The following is a 26,370-nucleotide window of genomic DNA, read 5'->3' as shown; positions in this document are numbered from 1 at the left end:
TCTGGGGCAGTGGTTCACAAACTTTTTACAGTGGAGTGCCCCCTGAAATATACTTTTTTTGCCAAGTACCCCCAACCAGTGGCGTGCACAGACTTTTTGAAGGGCAGAGGTGAAAAGAAAGAAAAAGGGCACATACAACGCATTCTCACCACTGAAGAGGGCACTTCATAGTGCACTTCATAGCATGTTTTGGCTCCCAAGAGGACTCTGTAGCGTGTTTTGGTTCCCAAGAGGGCACTTTGTACTGCGTTTTGGCTCTCAAGAGGGCACTTCGTAGCGCATTTTGGCTCCCTAGAGGACATTTCGTACTGTATTTTGGCTCCTGAGGACACTTTGTAGCGCGTTTTGGTTCCCAAGAGGACACTTTGTACTGCGTTCTGGCTCCCAAGAGAACACTTCGTACTGCGTTTTGGCTCCCAAGAGGGCACTTTGTAGCGTGTTTTGGTTCCCAAGAGGACACTTTGTACCACGTTTAGGCTCCCTAGAGACACTTCGTACTCCGTTTTGGCTCCCAAGAAGGCACTTGTACTGCGTTTTGGCTCCCAAGAGGGCACTTGTACTGCATTTTGGATCCCAAGAGGGCACTTTCTACTGCGTTTTGGCTCTCAAGAGGGCACCTCATAGCACGTTTAGGCTCCCAAGAGGACACGTTGCAGCACGTTTTGGCCCCCAAGAGAGCACTTCGTAGCATGTTTAGGCTCCATAGAGGACACTTTGTACTGCGTTTTGGCTCTAGAGGGCATGTCGTAGTGCGTTTTGGCTCCCAAGAAGACACTTTGTAGTGCATTTTGGTTCCCAAGAGGGCACTTCGTACTGCGATTTGGCTCCCAAGAGGGCACTTCGTACTGTGTTTTGGCTCCCAAGAGGACACATCGTAGCGCGTTTTGGCTCCTAAGAGGACACATCGTAGCGCGTTTTGGCTCCCTAGAGGACACTTCGTACTGCGTTTTGGCTCCAAAGAGGACACTTCGTACTGCGTTTTGGCTCCAAAGAGAACACATCGTAGCTTGTTTTGGCCCCCAAGAGGGTACTTCGTAGCACGTTTAGGCTCCCTAGAGGACACTTCGTACTGTGTTTTGGCTCCCAAGAGGGCACTTCGTAGCACGTTTTGGCTCCCAAGAAGACACTTTGTAGCGTGTTTTGGTCCCCAAGAGGGCACCTGTAGCATGTTTAGGCTCCCAAGAGGGCACTTTAGCACACATTTTTCAACAATTGGGCCAGAGGCTCATGCACACCTCTGCCCCCAACTCTCGCTTCAGCATCACTGATTCAAAAAATTATGCAAAATTAGTTCCTGTGCCAAAGGTGTCAAAACTTTGGTAACAAACAACATATATTCCCTTCTTTCTTGAGTCTGTTTGCTCATGGAAAATGAAACTCAATAACTATAGATTAAAAATGAATGCTATTTAATCGTGATTAATCGAAATGAATCCACAGCAACCCTGTGATTAATCTGATTAAAAATTGTAATTGCTTGACAGCACTAATTATAATCAATAATTAGACTGATTATAGGAAAGAACACTCTAAAAAACCTTACATACCTTTTAAGTTGAAAAGAATGGAAACTAATGGCTGCCAACCAAATGAAAAATCTCTCCCAGTACAGCAGTTTATTTACTTGAACAAAAAACAGAAACAAAATGAATCACAAAAGCAGCGTTCTGTTCTTATGTAAAGCCTACAGAAGTGACACATCAGGTGTTTTTGTTCTATCTGTCTGCACAGAGAAATCAGTGCTGACTTAATGTCCCATCGCACAGCTCTCCTGTCTGTGTGAAATATGTAGGCTGGCTGTGACTCCTGCTCTCCTGGATGCAGACATCAGTGCTGAGCTGGTCCGGAGCACTGCGAATTCCCAGTTCCGCTAATTAAAGCACAGTTATAGACCCAAGCCCCTGAGCTGGCTCCGCAGACAGCTACATACATGCCCTACAAAGATAATTGTGAAGAAATTCTGTCTCGGGCTTCAACGTCTCCAGCGCCCTCAGATGGTGCTGGCCTTGAAGGAAAATTACAAATGCAGCCTGATGAAGTATCTCCCCATGCTCTCTAACTACACAGTGGTTTCCAGAGGTCCATGTCACCGTTTCCAATTAAGAAGTACAAAGGCTGAAAGTTGTCAAATATTATTACCGAGCCAAGTAAGAGAAGGGAAGAATGTGAGAAAGTGCTATTATTTGGTCTCCTGATGACCAAGGAGAGACAATGGCTTCCTCTTCTACCAGTTTATTATAATAAAACTTATTCTAAAGGCCTCTATTATAAGGATTTACTTTACTTCTTATTAACTCTCAAACAGAAAGACATATTTGTGCTGAATTCTAGATGGGGTTTTTTCTCTACGTATGACCTTTATGAACATATTCACCACCATCTATTACACTGGGTTACAAAAAAATGTTTTTTGCAAGTTGTCTAGGTTTTTTCAACTGAATTAGGACCATTTTGCACCGCTAAATCCAAAAATGACATGTGTTTTTTTCCATCAGGTCAGGTTTTTTTTTTGCTAATTTGATTTTGAAAAGTTTGATCTTCTCACAAAATTGATTACATTTTTGTGACTTTATCAATTGATTTTTTTTATATAGTTCTCACCCAAAATAGGTTTTAAGAGAAAAAAAATCATTTGATCACTTGATTCCTGTTAGGTACAATGGTGTATTCACCGCAGATGTAGCAGAATACGTCAGGCTTATTTTTGCAAGATCTTCTAGTCAAAGCCATTTCATTCACCTGTAATATTTAAAAAAACCCATTAATCATAAATTGGCAAAAGTAAAATCTTCAGAACTCATTTATTGCAAGAAATATGAAAGAACTTTGTATCATATGATGTGAAAATGCCCATAAATGTAAGCAAAAATGTTAAAAAGCCAATATGTAGCATAGTTCAGAAAGTTGACCTGATTGAGCAAAATTAACGTGATTTTTGGATTCAGCACACCAAAATTATCCTAAATCAGCTCAAAAAACTTAAACAATAAATTTGTTGTTGACCAGTGTTATTATAAGATTCTCTGCATTTTGCATTTTTCAAAGAAAAAAATCATGCATTTTCTTTTATTTAAACATGTAAAGCCTGAACCATTAAATCATTGTCAGAAAATCTCAGTTCTCTGAAACTGGAGCCTATATTGGTCCTTCTGAACAACCACAATTTTTTTTTTGTTTTTTTCTTTTTCAAATATCAATTTCCATGTATGTGTTTCAATTTTGTATCATATTTGATACATCAGGTCTCAATGTTCAAATATTATTTATGAACAAACAAAAACATAATATAACACAAACATGTCTAACAAATTGGTAATTCCTTTTCAAAACTGTCAAAGTTCTTCCTCCTTCCTCATTAATGACAGTCTTGTAGTGTCACTGGAAAGGCCTCTGGTGAATAAATTTCTCCCCTCTGGTGGATTATCAGTGTATTGCATGTATCTAATTGTATACATCAGGTTGATTGTATATTCAGTTAATGATATCTTAGCTGAAAAAGTCCCTTTCTTCAGTTTTTTTTTTGTTTCTGATATAATAACCCTGAACTTTAACCCTTTCATGCATACTGGTCACTACAGTGGACAGCTGTTCTTTAGCTGTTCTCTTGTATATTCACGGATTTTGATGTTCTTTTCGTTGTGATTTTTTATTTATTTTTTTTTTTACACATATCTTTATTAAAGATTTAAGACACTAAATATCTTTTCTGACATGAATTGGTAACATTATGTAGATCTCTCCTGAGTATAAACCCCCAGAATCACAAGCCCTCCCCATAGTTTTCACACAATTTATCAGTAAATACATGTTTCTGTGTGTTAAAAAATTAAACATGTGGTGTCCAGCTGAGTGGACATTTTTGCAACTTCATTAAAATAGGTTCATAAGAATTTTTTTTTTTTTCATTATTATTATTATTTTTTATGTATTTTTAAAAAAATTTCAATTATTTTTATTTTATTTTTATTTATTTTGCAGAAGAAAATTTTTAATCACATTGTTTTTTTCATGCCTAAAGAGGAATAAAAACACTCAGGAAAAAATTTTGATGAAGGTTCTCATAATTTGTGCATGAAAGGGTCAGTCAAAGCTTCTATGAACATCTACATGATCAGTGAATTAATTATATGAAAATACATGGTTTTCAATGAAAAAATAGGACCAATGGCCCTGTAGCTTACCGGCCAAATTAAAAGCTTTGGGAAAATGTATCCAGATGCCATTTATTATCACCCAGTTCTGTGTATTTATTCTATTACAGACATAGCCCATGTTTTGGTCATATTCCAATCAGATCTGTAAAAAATTTAAATTCCAACTTGATATCATTGGTACTGATTTATTGGATCAATCCACTTCCTATCTGTTATAATGGAAAAAATTTCAAAGTCGCACCAAATCCAGAATCAGATCCGGATCCAAATAATTTCACTAACTTTTGTTGACATAATCATACAGAAGCTGTATACCAAGTTTGAAGTCTATGGTGGAATTGTGGAAGATGATTGAAAGTTTTGTAATGGATGACGATGATCAGCTGTTTTCTATGTTTTTAAAGTTTTTTAACTGGACCTGTTTTTACTGAACTGATGAACTGATGTCGGCCAGTAAGCTAAAAAAAAAAAAAGCAGCTTAAGACACTATTGTTCAAGCAGCCATTTCAAATCTAAGTGACTCAGGGCTGCTACAGACTGACTGCACTTAATGTATTAAACAGGTACTTAACAGTTTACATCAGTGGACGGTTCTGGTCGTCAGTGGCTGTTTGGGTTTTCATGGGTTACAACTGATCTCATGCAAACTGTGCTGGAAAAACTGAAGTTTCCTCTGAGTTTTACTTTATTCGGGGGCAGTTACATCACAATTTGCAGACGTTGGCACCATCAAGATTGTAGAAAAACATTAAGAGCACATTAAATGATTAAAAAAAATGTTATTACGTGAGTTTCAGAATGACTGTGGGAAATAAAAATTGGTCAGACACAGGGGTAATTGCTCCAGAAGTGAATAATAAGTGAGATTTTCCTTAAAAAACTAAGTGGAAAACTTGACTTTACACAAAAAGGCAACATGTTTTTCAGCCTCACCCACATGGTGTTTGGTGTTTGCCCTTTCCTCTCGTCTTCTCTGATCCCCTCGCTGTGGGATTAAGGATTTATGAGTTTGATTGATTGGAGTGCAGCGTCGTTCTTTCATCTCTGTTAAAAGGTCACCGCATAATAAAAATAACGCCGGAGAAAACACATTTTTACTGCCGTCATCGCACTGAACAGAAATCCCAGCAACAGTTTGGAATAATTGGGGTTATCCCATCTTTTGTTCACGACATAATTCCTCTATTTATCCAGACCTGGGTGAGGTGAAGTGAGGTGTTTGCAGATGTCAAATCTGGATGACTCAACCAGCTGTGCTACAGTGTCTGTAAAGCCGGTTACAGATGAATTACAGCTCAGTCTTTGTATGGACTTCCCACTGCCTCAGCTCAAGAGCATTAAAGTCTGCCGGGCACTTATTGTTTTAACAGACAAAGTCATCCACGATTCTTTTTTATTTTTTTAATATTGTCTTTAAAACCCACCTACGCGTCGCAGTTGCTTTCATTAAAGTGCTGAAGTTTCAATTATTTTAGCAGGATTTTACGGAGAAGATTAAATTCATGAAGCTGCGTATCATTTTATAACCTTATATAAGTTAACATGTGCTCAAGCTAACATTTAATTCCGACAAAATCCTGCCTCAAACGGGATTACGGGGCATTTTTCTTACAAAAAACTGGAAAAAACAGTGTCGGGTCATGTATTTCACACCTTCTGTGGTGTTCTATCTAACGTATTTATTTATTTATGTAACACATTTATTATAAAATTATCACAAACGTTATTAAAATCAACAATTGATCAACTAAATACATTTTGTAATAGGACACCCCAGCTTATAAATGGGGGCCCTTAAACATGTCATAAGAGACACATTTTATATTATAATCTTTACGACACAGGTGTCAAACATGCGGCCCGAGGGCCAAATCTGGCCCGCAAAAGGGTCCAATCTGGCCCGCAGGATGAATTTGTGAAATGCAAAAATTACACTGAAGATATTAACAATCAATGGTGTAAAAATCATTTTATTTCAGGTTCCATACAGACACACATAAACCAGTTAGATCTCAATTCGGTCAGACCAGAAAAACACCATCATAATAACCTGTAAATAATGACAACTGCAGATTTTATCTTTTTTTTTTTTTTTTTTTTTTTTTTTTTAGTGTAAAAAAGTGAAATTACATGAAAATGTTTATATTAACAAACTATCCTTTAACAAAAACTGTGAATAACCTGAACAAATATGAGGAACGTTGTAGAAGCCAATAATGTAATAACAACTGATAACGTAATAACTGCAGATAACGTAATAAATTTGCCATTTTTAAAATGTAACGGTCCAAAAATGTAATATCTGGCCAATAACGTAATAAAAGTCCTGAACCAATAACGTAATAGCTTTTGGCCAGTAACATTATAACTTATTACGTTATTGGCTCAGTCATTACATTTGCAAATAATTTTTTTTACCAGGCCAAAAACGTAATAACCAGCCAATAAGTTATAATTAGGGATGCACCGATACTACTTTTTTCCAGACCGAGTACGAGTACTTACATTTGAGTACTTGCCGATACCGAGTACTGATATGAGTACTTAATAATCCCATTCCAGTTGTTAGTTCCTTTTGTAAATGTACTTTATTGTCGTTGTCATTAGTCTGACTGGAACAAAGTGCTACTACTGACATTTAATGTGTTGGAATGAGCGTTTGTCAATTAAATCCATCAGGAGGCGCCGCTCTGAATTAACCATACTGGACAAATACCACAAAGAAGAGTCAAGTTTTTTTGAGAAGAAGAAGATGAAAGTCAGTAATAACAAACATGGAGACGACAGAGGTAACACTAATGTGATACTAATATTGCAGCGTTTTCGCTGGTAAGGTTTAAAAGCTTAGCTTCAGCAGGAAGAGAAAAGAGAAATGAGCCATGAGTTTCGTTTTCACTTCCGCGGCGGTGGTCTGCACCACTCTGTACTCCCGGTGGTATTCTCTGTCTCCACCAGCACCTGGAAAATGGATGGAATGAAGAGGACGGACAGAACGCTGCGTCCGTATCTGTCTGTGTCTGTAACGTTACTTGCAGTCAGCGTTACTTTTATCACCGTCGTTTATTTCGAAAAATCTCCACACTCTTCACACTCCACACACATTATTCCTCCTCCTCGTACCTGCCGCACTGAACTGGGAATGTCACACGGCCGTAAGTGGTATCGGTGCATTTGTATCGGATTACTTTTACGAGTACAAGTACACACACTGAGTATCGTAGCCGATGCCCGATACTGGTATCGGTATCGGAGCATCCCTAGTTATAATGTTACTGGCCAAAAGTTATTACGTTATTGGTTCAGGACTTTTATTAAGTTGTTGGCCAGATATTACATTATTGGCTTACTGTATTTTAAAAAAGGCAAATTTATTACGTTACTGGCCGTTATTACGTTATAGGCTGTTATTACATTATTGGCTTCTACAAACGTGAAATGTCTTGAGAAAAGTAAATGCCATTTTGTCAATATTATACCTGTTACTAAATGTTTTGTTTATTTGTAATTGTAATATAAGTTGTAATGCACTTGTGTAAATGATAAACTGATAAACTGAGGCAGAATATTGTTAAAACTGCACTTGTTTCTCTTGAGACATTTCAAGTTGTTCCCATTTTTCAGATTTTTAACTAAACACTGTAGATATAAACATTACCATAATGTAATTTTACTTATTTCACTGGTATTTTTTTTACTGGTCCGGCCCACTTGAGATCATACTGGGGTGAATGTGGCCCCTGAACTAAAATGAGTTTGACACCCCTGCTCTAAAGGAAGATATTTTCTGGATAAATTCACCCCCGGTGTTACAGTTAACCTGGGCCGTGCAGCCATCTGCAGCTCTCCATGCCAGTCCACAGGGTTTATACTCACGACCAGAGGGAGCTCCTGCCCTGTGTGATGACCCCCGTGAACTTGGTGAGCCTCCTGGCGTCCACCTCGAACCACTGCAGAGGGTCATCTCTCCCTGCACACCAGGCCCCGTCGTAGAGGTCATCTTCATAAAGGCCAGCCTGCAGGCCAGGAGCAGCGTTTTAGTCCACACAGTCCACGCACGGAGCAGAAAACAGCACAAAAACAGCACTACTTATGTCTTATATGTGCATTCAGAATACTTCTATATTCACCCCTACAGTGTGAAACATTCAGACTTCTGCTTTCTGCTCAATGTTATTGAATTTTTGAAGGAATGAATGTTTTATTTCAGACTACAACCCCTTAATTCAGTGGTTCCCAACCTTTTTTGGCTCATGACCCCATTTTAACCCTTTCATGTATGATGTCCATATTTGTGGACACATAGTTTAAGCTCATTTTCCAAAGGGTTATCAAGGCAATATTCTCCAAACCACATGGGGCAATCTCTATAGACCCTAAGCAATACAATGAAAAAAAGTATCATGTTAGTTTTAGAATTTGAACTGCTCTGCAATCTCATAAAGTTGATCTCATAAGACCCAGCTATGGGTTTCTCAGCTTTATACAAAAAAACAAAAACAAACAAACAAACAAAAAAACTGTCCACCGCAAAGGAAATTCCATTAAAAAAATAAAAATAAAAAAATGCATCTGAAAAAAACTGTTGCATCATGATGTTTCCAACTTTGGCATTATTTTATTAAAAAATAAATTAATTAAAAAAAGGCAAAACTTGTACTTTCCTGGGTCTCAGGAGGTTAAATACCTTCTTAATAAAACCGTATTTAAAAAGAAAAAAAAATAAATAAAAAAATAAAAATTCAGTTCAATTTTGGCCTAATTTTGAGCAATAAAATCAATCTAAAAAAATAGATACTTTTTTTTTTTTTTTTTTTTTTTGCAATTTATGCATGTCTGGTGACCCCAGACACTCAAAATGGAGACTTTTTTTTTTTTTTTTTTGCTAAAATTAATTTGTTTTTGATCATGTAATAGTTTGCTATAGTATGGTACAAATAAACGTTAATTATAGATGACATTAAGTCTATATAATGTATATTATTATGGACGGAGGCAGAAAAGGCAGGTGTAGATTACTGCATAAAGTGAGAATTTTATTTTCCTTGGTCAGGATATGTACAGTCAGTCCAGCTTGGATTTACAAGGCTGACAATTAATACTGAACAAACAAGAACTCAAACTATGAATTATGAAAGAGCTGCAGCATCTGAAACTGACCACAATGAACATGTGACAGATAAACAGAACCACAGTGCTTCAGTTTCAGACTCAGTTTGTCATGTCTTTTATGAATTGGGATTGTCTCTGTCAACTCACCATATATTTGTTATTAGTTATATATATATATATATATATGTTTTTTTTTTTTTTTAATCAATAACTAGAAATTTCAGGAGACCCCAGGAGTTGAAAATTTGCACCAAACTGTTTCCATTATGGCATCAATCGACATATTGCGCATATTCCCCAATGGTGGTTCAGACATATACGATACATGCTTAGTCAGGACACTGAAAATAATCTTGTGGCATCAAAAACATCATTTCCATCTCCTTAGACAGGAAAAGTATTTGATTAATTTTTCATTAATTTTTACCATTATGCCTGGTTTCACAAATTTGCAACATATAGCTATAGTTAAATTAAAAATCTCTCCACTTAACCCTATAACACCAAACATATTTGAAACATGAGTTTTGAAGCCCTCTACATGATCAGTGTGATATCTTTTTTCTTGAAAAACCTGGTGTATACAATTAGATACATGCAATACACAGATCATCCACCAGGGGGGAGGAATTCGTTCACCAGAGGCATTTCCAGTGACACTACAAGACTGTCATTAATGAGGAAGGAGGCAGAACTTTGCCAGTTTTGAAAGGGAATTACCAATTTGTTAGACATGTTTGTGTTATATAATGTTTTTGTTTGTTCAGAAATAATAATATTTGAGCATTGAGACCCAATGTATCAAATATGATACATAATTGAAACTCATACATGGAAATTTATGTTTGAAAAGAAAGATTTGGCTTGTTCAGAAGGACCAATAAAGGCTCCAGTTTCAAAGAACTGGAATTTTCTGTCAATGATTTAATGGTTCAGGAAGCACTCAGTGTTTCTGTGGCACATTGAAACCAATAGAATGCTTGTAATTGTTCTTCAAAGACTTTTTTTGTAGCAAATAAATCACATTTATGCACAGTCATGTTATGTCACTGCCAAAACCTTTTATCCATAACTGAACATTAGACAAATAATTTCCTGATGAGGTGATTTTGTTATACATTGATTTTGATTCTATTTACTGTGTTGCTGTTAATTTTTTGTGTAGAGAACTGAAAACGTGAATAATGTGATTTTGCTATATGACTCACATCCTGTTTTCTGTGCACATGAAGTTAACGTAACCCAAGGTTCTCGACTGGTCTGGATTTAAGACCCTTGTTTCTCTGATGAATCAAGTTGTGACTCACTTTCATAGAATTTATAGAAATTAAGCAGATGTCTTTCTCAAAAGCAGGCTTGTGAACACATGTGTAACATAATATCAATGTGAGCTTTCGTTTTAAATAAAATTGACTCATGAGTAATCGTAAACTGAGTGGACATCATGACTGTACGACCGTTTGCAGACAAAATAAGTAAAGCTCACAAACCATCTGTTTTCACTTACTACCAAATGAAACTGGAGTGTGTTCGGCTGATAAATAACATTTCAGTCTCAGTCAGTTTTCTAAATTCATATCTAACACTATCGGAGGCATATTGGCTCTAGGTTTTCTGTGTGTGTACTGTAACCGTTCGGGGCAGGTAACCATGGTAACCTCTGCTGGCGTGCATGTAATAGTACATGTAAACATTGGAGTGGTACCATGAACTGTACTAATATATGATTGGCCTACTACTGAATGGTAACTGTGGTCTGTTCAACTTGTCACAGCAGTAATAGACTATGACAGCATTGCATTATGGGATATGTATGTTGGCGAAGTGTCCAGAGGGTGAATGCTTTAATACTGACCCATAAATACAATGCAATTAGCATATTTTATACTATGGTTTCAGACATAGTTAGCCTATTAATTTAGCATGTTAGAGTGAACTTTCAGACACCATCCTTGGCTATTAACATATCAATGAAATGAAATAACTGCATTACCATGGCAACAGACACCTACTGCACGGGGATCGAACCCAGGACCTTCTTTGCAAATGGTGCACAGTGTTGGTATTAGTTCAACTGATCTCAGACTCATTGAATTATGTTCGGTTAGGTTAGGTTAGGTTATGCTATGCTATGCTATGCTATGCTATGCTATGCTATGCGATGCTAGGTTAGGTTAGGTTAGGTTAGGTTATGCTATCCTATGCTATATTAGGTTATGCAAGGCTATGTTATGTTATGTTACACTAGGTTATCCCAGATAGCAATTACCTTTGGGCAGGATCCACATTAAAGCCTTTACATCCGTTTAAGCTTACATCTGTTTTCTGACTTTGGACCAAATCTGCATCTGATCTGTCTTTCAGCTCTCTCTAGCAGTTCCAGAGTTGTGCTGGCTTACGGATTCGGCACAGAACAGTCTCCCATCACACAACCAAGAATGATTTTCAAAGTTGTAATGCTGATCTGGACCAGAATCGTAATATGAATCTGGGCCAACATGATTCTTGTGTATATTATAGATGTGATTGAACAGAGCTGGGCCAGAGCTGGACCGCTTCTGTAGAAGATCCGTTTCGCGGAGCAGTACCTGTTTTGACCCAATGTGTGTTAGGACACCAGGACGGATCTGCCAAACAGTTTCGGGCCGAGTCGGGGTGCGATTCTGTTCCAGATCTGTCCCAGTATCTCTTTGCTATCTGGGATGTTATGCTATGCTATGCTATGCTATGCTATGTTATGTTATGCTAGGCTATGTTATGTTATCTTATGTTACGCTAGGTTATGTTATGCTATGCAATGTTATACTATGTTATGTTATAATAGGTTATGCTATGCTATGGTTTGTTATGCTGTGCAAAGCTATGTTATGTTATGCTATGTTGTTATGTTATGCTATGCTGTTATGTTGTGCTAGGTTATGCTATGCTATGCTATGCTATGCAATGCTATGCTAGGGTATGTTACATTATGCTATGCTATGCAATGTTATGCTATGCTATATTATGTTATGTTGTGATTTTTTTTTTATCTGTGAATAACACTTTTGTCATCATTCCCCTTCAATATTAATGGTCATGATGTACAAGAGGTACAGGTTTTGCACAATATGACACATCTGTTGTACAAAAATGATTTTTGTTTCTATCCATTTTTCATCCAGCTTTTATAAATTAAGATCCTCCTCATAAAACCTGAAAACTTAATGCTGGAACAGAAGAGAAACTATAGCCAGTTACTCTTACATCTTTCCTTCTTGCCTGATATGTACTGTTCGACACAATAAAAGGGTTATTTTATTTATGTATTTCGGTTCCATCCATGGAGGTTTTATGTTGGAAAGGTGTACTATGATGCAAAATTTAAAAAATAACATAATAAAAGCAAGTAACGAGCCTATAAGGAGTAGAAATATTTGTGTCGAAACGTAAGGAGTAAAAGTCAGAGATTGTTCGAAAAAAAAAAAAAAAGTACAGATGTGAGATGAAGTGAGAAACTATGCTTTTTCGTTGCCAACATAATCTCACATTTAGGTCTGTTTAACTGTTCTGGTGCTTCTCAGTTGTATCGCATGTTCTTCATCAGTGGGCGGAGCTTGCCAAGTTGTCAATTACAAAATTAAGTTAAATCTCAACATCTTCTCCTCAGGAAAAACCACAATCTGAACCTGTTATTGGTGATTATGTGAGCTCCGCCTTCTATTAAGAATCAATGAGAGTCCCAGACTTATATTAGTGTTGGCAGACGATGTGGTAAAATATGTAAGAATCAACAAGTTTAAGCTGACAAAAATAACCAGGCAGTGTTTGTCTGAATGCGCTGCCCAGACAAGAATCAGATAAGACCGATAAATATGTCCTCTTGGTGTGTATCTAAGATAAAACGCAGCATAGTGAGGCTGGAAGATTTATAAAACAGGTGCGTGTTTTATTACTGGATAATAGGAGTGGATGAGGATAAAGCATGAGTCAGAGGAATGAGTCCGGAAAACACTGCCTGGACTTCTTCTATCTGAACATTCCTGAAGTCTGTGCAACTTTTCATCATAAAAAAAAACTGCAGAGTCTACTCTCCATATCAAAAATACGTGGGAAAAGGAAGCGGGAATAAGAATTTTAGATTAGAAACGGGAAGAAATCTGCCCGTTTCAGTGGTCTTCTACCATTTCGTTAGAGTAGAGAAAAATGTTTGTTAGAAGGGCCATTTCTGCATTTACCCTGATGAGGTGTCTTTAAATATGAGTGTCGGAGACGGTGTGGATCGAAGGAGGCTAATCATTATCATGTGTTCTGGGACTGACCCAAGATGCACCAATATTGGAGTGGTATTCACGGAGCTTTAACCCTATAACGCCAAACGTGTCATATTTGATACATGAGTTTTGAAGCCCTCTACATCACAGGTGTCAAACATGCGGCCTGGGGGCCAAATCCGGCCTGCTAAAGGTTCCATTCCGGCCCACGGGATGAAAGTGCAAAAATTAACCTGAACAGTCCAGGCTGTCCAGATCACTGTGGTTCAGGTTCCACATACAGACCAATGTGGTCTACAGTAAAAAAAACAACAACACAATAACCCATAAATAATGACAACGGCGAACTTTCTTTTTGAAAAATTACGTGGAAAACATTTCAGTGAAAAAGATAACATTACACTGTGAAAATATTTACATTTACAAAACTATTCTTTCACAATAAAAATGCAAATAAATACATAAATAAAAACAAAGATGTGCAATTTTAACAATATTCTACCTGTTACTAAATTTTTTTGTGCATTTATAGATCCACTGTGATCTGTAGTTGTGTTAATAATAAGAGATGGAATATTGTAGAAATTGTTCAAATTTTCGTTCCAAACTCCAAAATTTTAACAATATTCTGCCTGTTACCAAATGTTTATGGAACATTGTGTGTAATGTACATGTATAAATAATAAGTGCAGGCATAATATTGTTTAAATTGCACTAATTTTCAAATGAAATTACTGTTTTTTCAGGTTATTCACATCTTTTTTTGTAAAATGTAAATATTTTCATAATTTGTTTGGGTTTTTTTGTACTAAAACAAAAAGAAAAACTTGGATTTGCATTATTTATAGGTTATTAAGTCATTATTTTACTGGTCTGGCCCGCTTGAGATCAAATTGGGCTAAATGTGGCCCCTGAACCAAAATGAGTTTGACACCCCTGCTCTACATGATCAGTGTGATATTTTTTTACTTGAAAAACCTGATGTATACAATTAGATTCATGCAATACACAGATAATCCACCAGGGGGAGGAATCTGTTCACCAGAGGCCTTTCCGGTGACACTACAAGACTGTCATTAATGAGGAAGGAGGAAGAACTTTGACAATTTTGAAAAGGAATTATCAATTTGTTAGACATGTTTGTGTTATAATATGTTTTTGTTTGTTCAAAAATAATATTTGAGCATTGAGACCCGATGTATCAAATATGATACAAAATTGAAACTCATACATAGAAATTGATATGTGAAAAAAAATAAAAAAAATAAAAAAAATTGGTTGTTTTCAGAAGGACCAATACAACGACCAAAAGGCTCCAGTTTCAAAGAACTGGAATTTTCTGTCAATGATTTAATGCTTCAGGCTTTACAGGGTTAATATCGGTCTTTAACCCTTTCATGCACAGTGGTCACTATAGTAGACAGTTCTTCTCCAGCTGTTCTCTTGTATATTCATGGGTTTTGTTGTTTTAGTTCCATATCAGCCAACACAGTGGACACTTACGCATCATCCCAAATGATGCAATTCATACCATTACTGTAACTATGCTGTCCTTGCTAAATCTGATCTGCAGTAACTTGTTTTAGTGTAAATCAGTTACCAATTGTTATTAGACTGTAATTAACAGTTTGTTTGTTTGTTTTTTTAACAAAAAGTAATTTTTTTTGCATATTATCTCCATGAAGTGACAAATAACTAGTAATAGAGTATGATAAAATGTGAGAAAACATCTGATTAACAGCATTAAAAATGTTTTTTATTGCATAGTTTTCCATATCACTTTCTGATATTAGGTTTTAAATATATGTTTCTTTGCTTTAAAAATTAAATGCATGGTGTTCAGCTGAGTGGAAATTTTTGTAACCCCTTAAAAAAAAAAAAAAAAAAAAAAACTCGATTGCATTGTTTTTTTCATGCCTATAGAGTAGGGGTGTCAAACTCATGTTAGTTCAGGGGCCACAAACAGCCCAATATGACCTGCAGTGGGCCAGATCATTAAAATAATAACATAATAATGCAGAAATAATATCAATTCCAAAATTTATATTTCTAATTTCTATGTTTTAGAGTGAAAAAAGTAAAATTATATTATCAAAATTTTTACATCTACAAACTATCCTTTAAAAAAATGTGGAAAAACATGAACAATCATGACCAAAGTGAAATTTATTAAGAAAAACAGTGCAATTTTAACAATTTATGCCGTTATTTGGCCTCAGCTTCTCATTTTCACATGTTCATTACAACATACAGATCACAGTGGATCTACAAATGCACAAAACATTTAAGAACAGACAGAATATTGGTACAATTACTCTTAATTCTCTTAAGACTTTTCAGGTTGTTCATATTTGTTCAAGTTTTTCACTTTTTTTTGTAAAAGGTAAGTATGTAAATATTAACATTTTTGTGTAATTAAACTTTATTTTTACACTAAAACAAAGAGAAAAATTTGTGGTTTTCATTATTTATACTTTATTATGATAGTATTTTACTGGTCTGACCCACTTTAGATGGAATTGACCTGGAATTATTTTGACATCCTTGACTGTTAATATATTCAGTGTAATTTTTGTGTTTCACTAATTCATCCTATGGGCCGGATTCGACCCTTTGGCGGGCCAGATTTGGCCCCCGGGCCACATGTTTGACACTTGTGCTATAGAGGAATAAAAACACTCAGGAAAAATATCTTGGCTAAGGTTCTCATAATTCATGCATGAAAGGGTTAAGGTTCATATTATCTATAACTGTGAATCTATATCTCGGTGATGTCACTATACTAGAACGGAGGAAGGATACAAAATTATAACAGGCGCTTTTAGCAGCCAACAAGAAATCTATTACAAGAAGGTGGTTAAACCCAACTCCACCAACAATAGAAGACTGGTAGAGATCATCTTGCAGATATTCAAAGTGGAAAAACTGACTTACTCTATCAGAACCCAGAGGGATACATTTGATCGTATTTGGGACAAATGGATCAAGTGCGTATCCTGTAGCCACCCAGAATTTGTATCACTCCTCTAAAAACGTCCTCTTTTTTTATAATCTCGATGTATTTTTTCTTCGTTTTATGTTTTTCTGCATAAACATGTGTCATGTTTAAAGAACCCAGAGATATTGTAACGCTATGATTGTTTTTAAGTGAGAAATACCGAAACTGGAAGCAAACAGTTCATATGCTACTTTAATTTTTAACCCTTTCATGTATGAATTATGAGAACCTTAATCTAGATTTTTTTCCTCAGTGTTTTTATTCCTCTTTAGGCATTAAAAAAACAGTGCGATTGAAAGTTTTTCATGAAGCTGTTTTTCATGGAGTTGCAAAAATGTCCACTAAGCTGGAAGCTGGACACCAGAGAAGCAAAGAAACAAGTATTTACTGATATACTGTGTGAAAATTATGAAATAAAAACATTTTATTGCTGTTAATCTGATGTTTTCTCACATTTTAACAAACTCTAATACGAGTCATTACTCACGTCATGGAGATAATATGCAAAAAAGCATCTTTTTGTTGTTAATTACAGTCTAATAACGGTAACAAGCAGTTGATTTACACTCAAACATGTTAGATCAGGTTTATCAAGAACAGCAAAGTTACTGTAATGTTATCAGTTGTAGTGTACGGGATGATGCATGTGTTGGCATGAAATATACGAAACTAAAACAAAATCCATGGATATACAAGAGATCAGCTGTAGAATAATTGTCCACTGTAGTGACCACTATGCATGAAAGGGTTAATTTTTCTTTTTTTTTCTTTTTTTTACACTTTCATATGTATAAAACAAGAAATACAGAAAGGCCTCTAATAGATAATATCATTATGAATGGTAATGTTGGATATATTTTGTCACCTTTTTCACTTAAAAAAAAAAAAAAAAAAGAATAAAAAACTGCTGAGTCTGATGTGAAGAAGCTCTATGATGCTTAAATGTCCACTTTTCTTGTCTTCGGATCCTTAAAGATACTTTATAATTGCCTTTTTCTTGCTAATTTCCTTCTTTCATGCAGCTTTCATCTGTGACAAGTTAAATGTATAGTGTTCATTTTCAGCTGCATTGGATTAAATCACTAGATCTGGAAAAAGAAAAAGGGGGGAAAAATGCAGTAGTTGACAGATTTGATATGAGTTAAAGTACATTCTGAATATTGGAACGTAACCAAAGCCAAACTGGAGCTGTTTTATGTCCTGTCAGATGAATGTATATGTGAAAGGTTAGGTTATGCATTGAGGAGTATTTGAGGAGTATTTCTGACGAGTGCAGATCTGAGAATTAATGATATTTCAGTGAACTTTTGACACTTGGAGTACAAACATCTATTACACATTGTGCAAATAGAGCTAGAGTCAGAAATGAAAGCAACAGAATTCAATAGATTTGACAGATTAGAGCAAACTGACAAGAAAATAATACTAGGAGAAAAAAAGTTGCCATTTTTTAAGAGGAGAGAAAAAAATATGATCAAAATTATCAGCTGAAACCCAAAAAATGAATATCTTTTTAACTTTAACCCTCCGGTATCCAGGTGCGCCTTTTATGCACACTTTGCACTTCATGTATTATTTTTCACAATTTAAATAAGGTTAGAATTCAAAAGTTGTTCATTTTTGCACGATCTTTAACCCTTTCATGCATGAATTATGAGAACCTTAATCAAGATTTTTTTTTTTTTTCCTGAGTGTTTTTATTCCTCTTTAGGCATGAAAAAAAAAACAATGCAATTGAAATTTTTTTTAAATCAACCTGTTTTTCATGGAGTTACAAAAATGTCCACTCAGCTACACCATGAATTTTACTCTTGAAGCAAAGAAACATGTATTTAAAACCCAATATCATAAAGTGATATGAAAACAGTGAAATGAAACCATGTTTAATGCAGCTAATCTGATGTTTTCTCACATTTTAACACATTCTAATACTGGTTATTACTCACTTCATGGAGATAATATGCAAAAAAATAAATATTAACAATTGATATCCACTCAAAAACCAATCAAGAACAGCAAAGTTACAATAATGGTATGAATTGCAGTTCATGAGATGATGCATAAGTGTCCACAGTGTTGGTTTATATGGAACTAAAACAACAAAACCCATGAATATACAAGAGTAAAGCTGTAGAGTAACTGTCCACTGTAGTGACCACTATGCATGAAAGGGTTAAACTTCTGGCCACCAACTAAAATGTGCACATTGTGAACAAAAGAAAATTACAAGACTAGCATCTGTCTCCCAAGTGTGCCTAAAACGCACTATTTCTTCCATTTGATATGTATGATTAGGGCTGACCTGGATTTACAAAAATAAAATCAAATTAGAGCAGAAAAATAAATCAATGTATAATATTTAATAGTTTGATTTATAGGTGTGCATTTTTGGCACACTTGGTGACAGATGCTAGTATTTTTCAACATTTGACCTAGCGCCAAAAATAATGATGCAAATTAACCAATGTTGGAGTTAATCATTGACATATGCCAGGATGAAAAAATTAAATAATATGTGATCCACTTTTTATGTAGTATTTTGGAAAAAAAAAAAAATTTTTTTGTTTTTTTTTGCATCAAAAAAATGGTTTGTTTACCAAACTACCAGAAAATATCAGGTCTGCTGAGAGTCTGAGTTCTTTTAAGTCAAGGTTTAAGACTCACCTGTTCACTGCCGCCTTTGACTAAAAGGCTTTTTACTTTTAAATTTTATATTCTGTTTTGAAACTCTGCACTGCAACTCTTACTTTAATATGTGTGTGCTTTTATTTATTTATTTATTTACTTTTATTTTATGTGTTGTTTTCTTACTTGCTGTTTTTAATCACCTCTTACATGTTTCTTTTACAATGTTTTAAATGTGTTTCTTTTTATTTCAATGTCCTGTGTGAAGCACCTTGAATTGCCTTGTTGCTGAAATGTGCTATACAAATAAACTTGCCTTTGTTTACATTACAAACACGGCATTTAAAGGGTTAAAAAATGTGACAGTTATTGAGTATTTGGTATTTTTATTTATCAAGTTGATAAATAGAAAAAAGTGTAAAAGAATTAAAAAACAAACTGTATGATTTTTTTTTTTTTAACATTATTCCACAAGTGTGCGAAAAAGGCACACTTGGTGCTTAGTAAGGGCCTTGCTGGACAGGATACCGGAGGGTTAAATTCTATCTTCATGTAGGTTTCACAAATAATTAAAATCTTTTGAAGGTTTAAGACTTAGATAGAGAGACGTCCTGCATTCCACATTTTAATATTCCTCTATTATCCCTTTATTTATGAGGATATTTTCATAAAATTACACCTTTTTCGGAAATATTACAGTTTTCTCCTCATAGTATCATATTTTAACATTTGGCTCAATCCTCCTTCATAAATAGGATGAAATCAGTCAAATGAAACATGTTTAAAGCGTTTACTGATTTTAACCACTTTCATCTGATGAATGATAATATGTGAAAATTACATAAAAGGAAAATCGATTTGTTTTACTCATTCAGTCATTTGATCTCCATGACCTTCACCAGGATTAAGCAGCTCAGAAAATGGATGGATTTGAAGGTCATTTGTTCCAGTGATGAATAACTTTGCAGCTGTAATTTTGCATATGTTCAATGTGCTACATGACTCTGTTTGATGAGTAAAATGAATTAAAGGTGCTTTAGAAAATCCAACTAAATTTATCAAAGTTTTAGGAAATGTAAACTAAATGTAAAATAAAACTCTGACATCAGAACATGCAGACTGTCAAAGACCTTCTTGCAAATGAGGCATGACAATGTTGATATTAGTTCTACTGATTTCAGATCCATTAAATGGCTATTCTATTCTATTTTATGCTATTCTATGCTAAGTTGTGTAATGTGTGGATAAAAATCACCTTTGTCATCATTTCTCCCCATTGTTAATATTCATGATGTACAAATACAGATTTTACACAATATAAGACATCTGTAGAACAATGGTTTTGAAAAATCATATTTGTTTCTCTCCATTTTTTTTTCAGCTTCTATAAATCAAGGCTTTCATCATAAAACCTGAAAACCTAAAACCAGAACCGAACAGGAACTAAAACCAGTCAGTTTCTCGAAGTTAAAAAATATTAAATTAAAATTGTTTGTTATATTAATTAAAATTGTAAATGATTGCTAGATTGTCAGACATATGTGAGAAAGTGTGCTAAGGAAAAATGGGAAACTGGACTCACTCACAACACATTTTCTAACCTTTTAGTTAGTCGAAATATAAGAAAAAAAGTCCAGGTGGACCATTTTTGACTTGGGGTTTAAAGGGTTAAATGGCTATTTAATTCTACGCTGTGCTGTGCTATGCTATGCTATGCTATGTGTTGCTAAATTCTGTAATGTGTGGATAAAATTAACCTTTGTCCTCCCCATTGTTAATGTTCATGATGTACAAATACAGCAGGGGTCTCAAACCGGCCCGTGGGATGAATTAAATGGCTATTTTATTCTATGCTATGCTATGCTAAGTTGTGTAATGTGTGGATAAAATTAACCTTTGTCATTATTCCTCCCCATAATTAATGTTCATGATGTACAAATACAGGTTTTACACAATGAGACATCCATAGAACAATGGTTTTGAAAAATCATATTTGTTTCTATTAGGGCTGGGCAAAGTAACGCGTTATTACCGCGTTAACGCATTCATTAAATAACGCCAACAATTTTTTTTTTTTTTTATCTCCCGTTAATACCGTTCTGCCTTTCAAGCAAGTCTTAGTTCATTTATACATACGGACTCTTATTTTGAAACTCATGCTTTTATTTTGGTGCTCCACACGCACTAGAACCAAACGCCAGTGCCGGTGTAGCTGAGGAGAAAAGCCCACGAACTTTACGAGAAATGCTGAATCAAACTTTTTTTAACTGCTGCATAAGCAATGCCTGTATGTATCAATTATTCTGTTGTTTGCGAAATAATTTCACATGCAAACATGCCGTTAGAAACATGTTTATGATGCTATTTTGGATGTGTTTATTACAATGTGTTATTAACATGTTTAAGCTAATTTGTTTATGCTAGCAGTCGGAGATAAGTTGCTAATTCTTCATGCAGGCTCATAATAATTTTATGTAAATTCATTGGTTGTGTTTAGGTATAATATGCCAGCCTTTGAACTAACCTTTACTTATTTACGATGTGATTAGCTCGATGCTAACTTGAATGGGGAAATGCATAGACATGCTAACGATTAGCATTTACAGATTAATTTTAAATTTACAATGTCTTTTTATCCAGCAACAAAGGTTCACATCAGAGATATTTTACACTATTCATTCTGACAACAACTGAACAAAAAATACTCACAGGCAAACGTTTTTGGGGCCATAAAAACAGAGTGAAAGAAACGTGTCTTCTTATGTCCGAATTGACTACGGTAACACCGAAAGGACAAAACATATGTTAGTGCAACTTATTCCGACCACTAGAGGGCCCCCTTTGCTTGCTTTTAACAACTGAACATCACATATTATTGGGCTTATTAGTTTTAGTACTTATTAGTGGGCTTAAGACTCCTGTCAATCACTCACAACTGGAAATAAACTGGTGTGGACATAAACATGGAGAAAAGTACCAGTCTTTTCCATGGACATTTTCATTTTAAATGTCTTCAGATGGTGGGGCTGAGAAGGACAAAGTTATTTGGAAGCACTGACATGTGGAATTATTTTTATCACCGGAGTGCTTCAAGTCTGAAATATCACTGAAAGGCAATACATGCTGTTGATGCCAGCAACAATCCCCCCCCCCCCCCCCATATAACTATGCGATTAATCGTGATTAATCACAGAAATCTACTCGATTAATTGCGATTAAAAATTTTAATCGCTGCCCAGCACTAGTTTCTATCCATTTTTTTCAGCTACTATGAGGCTTTCCTCATAAAACCTGAAAACCTAAAACCAGAACTGAACAGGAACTAAAACTAGTCAATTTCTCAAAGTGAAAATAAATTCAATTAAAATTGTAAATAATTGCTAGATTGTTAAACATCACTCACAACACATTTTCTAACCTTTTAGTTACTCAAAATAAAATAAAAAAAAAAGTCCAGGCTACCATTTTAGATTTAGGGTTCAAAGGGTTAAATGGCTATTCTATTCTATGCTATGCTAGCTTGTGTAATGTGCAGATAAAATTAACATTTCTCATCATTCCTCCCCGTTATTAATGTTCATGATGTACAAATACAGGTTTTGCACAATATGAGACTGAACAATGGTTTTGAAAAATCATATTTGTTTCTATTCATTTTTTTTCCAGCTTCTATAAATCGAGGCTTTCCTCATAAAACCTGAAAACCAAAACTGGAACCGAACAGGAACTAGTTTTCTCGAAGTGAAAATAAAATAACTCATGCTGAAACTGTAACCGATATTAAAAACCACAATGAAAATGTCAAAACTTAAAGCGTGTTTGGTTGAAGTACAAACTTTCTGACTATCAAATAAATGTGTCTACAGCTTGAATCAAACTGGAAGTAATCTTTGGTCCAGTGATCCAACGCTCAAAGCTCAACAGTTCATCCATTTTTTTTCAGCCACTATAAATAAAGGCTTTCGTCATAAAACCTGAAAACCTAAAACTAGAACCAAACAGTAACTAAAACTAGTCAGTTTCTCGAAGTGAAAATAAATTTAATCAAAATTGTAAATGATTACTAGATTGTCAGACATCTGTGAAAAAGAGTGGTAAGAAAAAATGGGAAAATTGACTTTCTCACAGTATATTTTCTAACCTTTTAGTTTGTTGAAAAATAAGAAAAAAAGTCCAGGTGGACCATTTAAGACTTGGACTATAAAGAGTTAAATGGCTATTTTATTCTATGCTATGCTAAGTTGTGTAATGTGTGGATAAAATTAACCTTTGTCATCATTCCTCCCCATAATTAATGTTCATGATGTACAAATACAGGTTTTACACAATATGAGACATCCATAGAACAATGGTTTGGAAAAATCATATTTGTTTCTATCCATTTTTTTTTTTTCAGCTACTATAAATCAAGGCTTTCCTCATAAAACCTGAAAACCTAAAACCAGAACTGAACAGGAACTAAAACTAGTCAGTTTCTCAAAGTGAAAATAAATTCAATTAAAATTGTAAATAATTGCTAGATTGTTAAACATCACTCACAACACATTTTCTAACCTTTTAGTTACTCAAAATAAAAAAAAGTCCAGGCTACCATTTTAGATTTAGGGTTTAAAGGGTTAAATGGCTGTTCTATTCTATGCTATGCTAAGTTTTCTCAATTTCTCATCATTCCTCCCCTTTATTAATGTTCATGATGTACAAATACAGGTTTTACACAATATGAGACTGAACAATGGTTTTGAAAAATCATATTTGTTTCTTTTCTTTTTTTTTTCCCAGCTTCTATAAATTGAGGCTTTCCTCATAAACCCTGAAAACCTAAAACTAGAACCAAACAGTAACTAAAACTAGTCAGTTTCTCGAAGTGAAAATAAATTCAATCAAAATTGTAAATGATTACTAGATTGTCAGACATCTGTGAAAAAGAGTGGTAAGAAAAAATGGGAAAATTGACTTTCTCACAGTATATTTTCTAACCTTTTAGTTTGTTGAAAAATAAGAAAAAAAGTCCAGGTGGACCATTTAAGACTTGGACTATAAAGAGTTAAATGGCTATTTTATTCTATGCTATGCTAAGGTGTGTAATGTGTGGATAAAATTAACCTTTGTCATCATTCCTCCCCATAATTAATGTTCATGATGTACAAATACAGGTTTTACACAATATGAGACATCCATAGAACAATGGTTTGGAAAAATCATATTTGTTTCTATCCATTTTTTTTTTTCAGCTACTATAAATCAAGGCTTTCCTCATAAAACCTGAAAACCTAAAACCAGAACTGAACAGGAACTAAAACTAGTCAGTTTCTCAAAGTGAAAATAAATTCAATTAAAATTGTAAATAATTGCTAGATTGTTAAACATCACTCACAACACATTTTCTAACCTTTTAGTTACTCAAAATAAAAAAAATGTCCAGGCTACCATTTTAGACTTAGGGTTTAAAGGGTTAAATGGCTGTTCTATTCTATGCTATGCAAAGTTTTCTCAATTTCTCATCATTCCTCCCCATTATTAATGTTCATGATGTACAAATACAGGTTTTACACAATATGAGACTGAACAATGGTTTTGAAAAATCATATTTGTTTCTTTTCTTTTTTTTTTTTCCCAGCTTCTATAAATCGAGGCTTTCCTCATAAACCCTGAAAACCTAAAACTGGAACCGAACAGGAACTAGTTTCTCGAAGTGAAAATAAAATAACTCACGCTGAAACCGAACTGATATTAAAAACCACAATGAAAATGTCAAAACTTAAAGCATGTCTGGTTGAAGTACAAACTTTCTGACTATCAAATAAATGTGTCTACAGCTTGAATCAAACTGGAAGTAATCCCCGGTCCGGTGATCCAACGCTCAACATCTGCTTTGTATGTGTTCGTCCTGATTTCCACATAATTACTCTGCAGAACGGACACTATCTGTGCCTCTCTGCGATCCCTGACACCCAGATGCACAGCTCCAAAACAACAAATCCTTTGTTTTGCCGGTTTCCTGAAACGTAATACCACCGCCGTCTTGAGTGAATTAAGAGTATGTGTGTGTTTCATTAATTGTGCAGTGGGATTCCGCCTGCAGAAGATGAGGCTCGCTGCAGACTGTATGCAGCCTAATACCCTCAAAGCACATCTTGCACTAACAGGAAATTCCTCTCCTCCCAGATGCCAGTCCTTTTTATTAGGTTTGGGGATGTGCCCTCAGTTTGATGGCAGCGGTATTACTTTCTCTGTCAAGTTAGCTTCGGGGTATTAAAATACACTGCGAGCTGAAACACAATGATAATGTCATCCACATTTAATGGAGCAGAAGTCAAATATCCCTGCCGACATCATTCCTGCGGAGCTCTAAACGTGAACTTCGACTGATCCTGAAAATTAAACGATGCTATCTCCCCTTCATTTTTCTTTTGTATTGCTCCTTTGTTGCCAGAATGACACCGGTGGAAGGTGATATTGCTGTTGGGTAATATGTAAGCGTCGACTTTTCTCACGTTCTGTAAGCATGCACAAGCCATGGCGGCATTTTTACATTCCTGTCTTACCTGAATGTTAAGGCGACCTCTGTGTGCACCGAGGCCGTAGCGTCTAATCGTGGAAGCGTGAAGCTGGAAGTCATCAATCTTCAGGGTCTCCAGTCCCATCGGAGGGCATTCTGGGAGAAGGAAAAATTGGCCCATGATTGAAATTATATGTATCATCTGTAAAGTTCAGAGGGACTCCTGTCTGCAGTTGTTAATGGGTTAATCTGAAGTGAAATATGTGAAGCTGTTGTGAACTGTAAAAAAAAAGCAAGGGAAATTTATTTGTATAGCATCATTCATACACAAGACAATTCAAGGTGCTTTACAAAGGCATAGAAACACAGGAAATGACATTAAAATCATAGAGAACAAGTGGTTCCAGGCACAACAAACCCCGCCCCTCAACATATCAATTGCCTCTATATATGTGCCAAGTTTAACATAACACTGATGTTTTTACAGACATGTGAAATTTCACCCACTACGAGGGGCGACTGAAAAGTTTTGAGCCTAACATGAAAAGGATTAAGATATGAAGACCAAATTTGGTCCATGAAATCTTTCACATATCTTAATCCTATCCACCAAATTTCTTGGTCATAGCAATCTTTTTCCCTGTTTTACAGGTCCCTGAACTTTCTGTATTAAGGGTTTCCTGAAAACTTGTGCTTTTCTTCTGACTAAGATTGTTATGATTCTTGATATTTGTA

General features: G+C 35.2%; 1 protein-coding gene across 1 annotated transcript in view; it reads right to left on the bottom strand.

Moving 5' to 3' along the window:
• cpxm2 (carboxypeptidase X (M14 family), member 2) overlaps positions 1-26,370 on the bottom strand; it is a 146,981-nt gene that overhangs the window by 72,297 nt on the left and 48,314 nt on the right. The window contains exons 3-4 of the mRNA XM_030122576.1: positions 25,682-25,791; positions 8,028-8,167 (exon numbers count right to left, since the gene is read on the bottom strand). Of these exons, the coding sequence (XP_029978436.1) occupies positions 8,028-8,167; positions 25,682-25,791 (250 nt within the window). The remainder of the gene's footprint in view (positions 1-8,027; positions 8,168-25,681; positions 25,792-26,370) is intronic.

This window comes from Sphaeramia orbicularis, chromosome 19 (genome assembly GCF_902148855.1).
Source record: "Sphaeramia orbicularis chromosome 19, fSphaOr1.1, whole genome shotgun sequence".
NCBI lineage: Eukaryota > Metazoa > Chordata > Actinopteri > Kurtiformes > Apogonidae > Sphaeramia > Sphaeramia orbicularis.
Note: the sequence above shows the minus strand (reverse complement) of the source record. Positions and strands in the feature narration are given on the sequence as shown.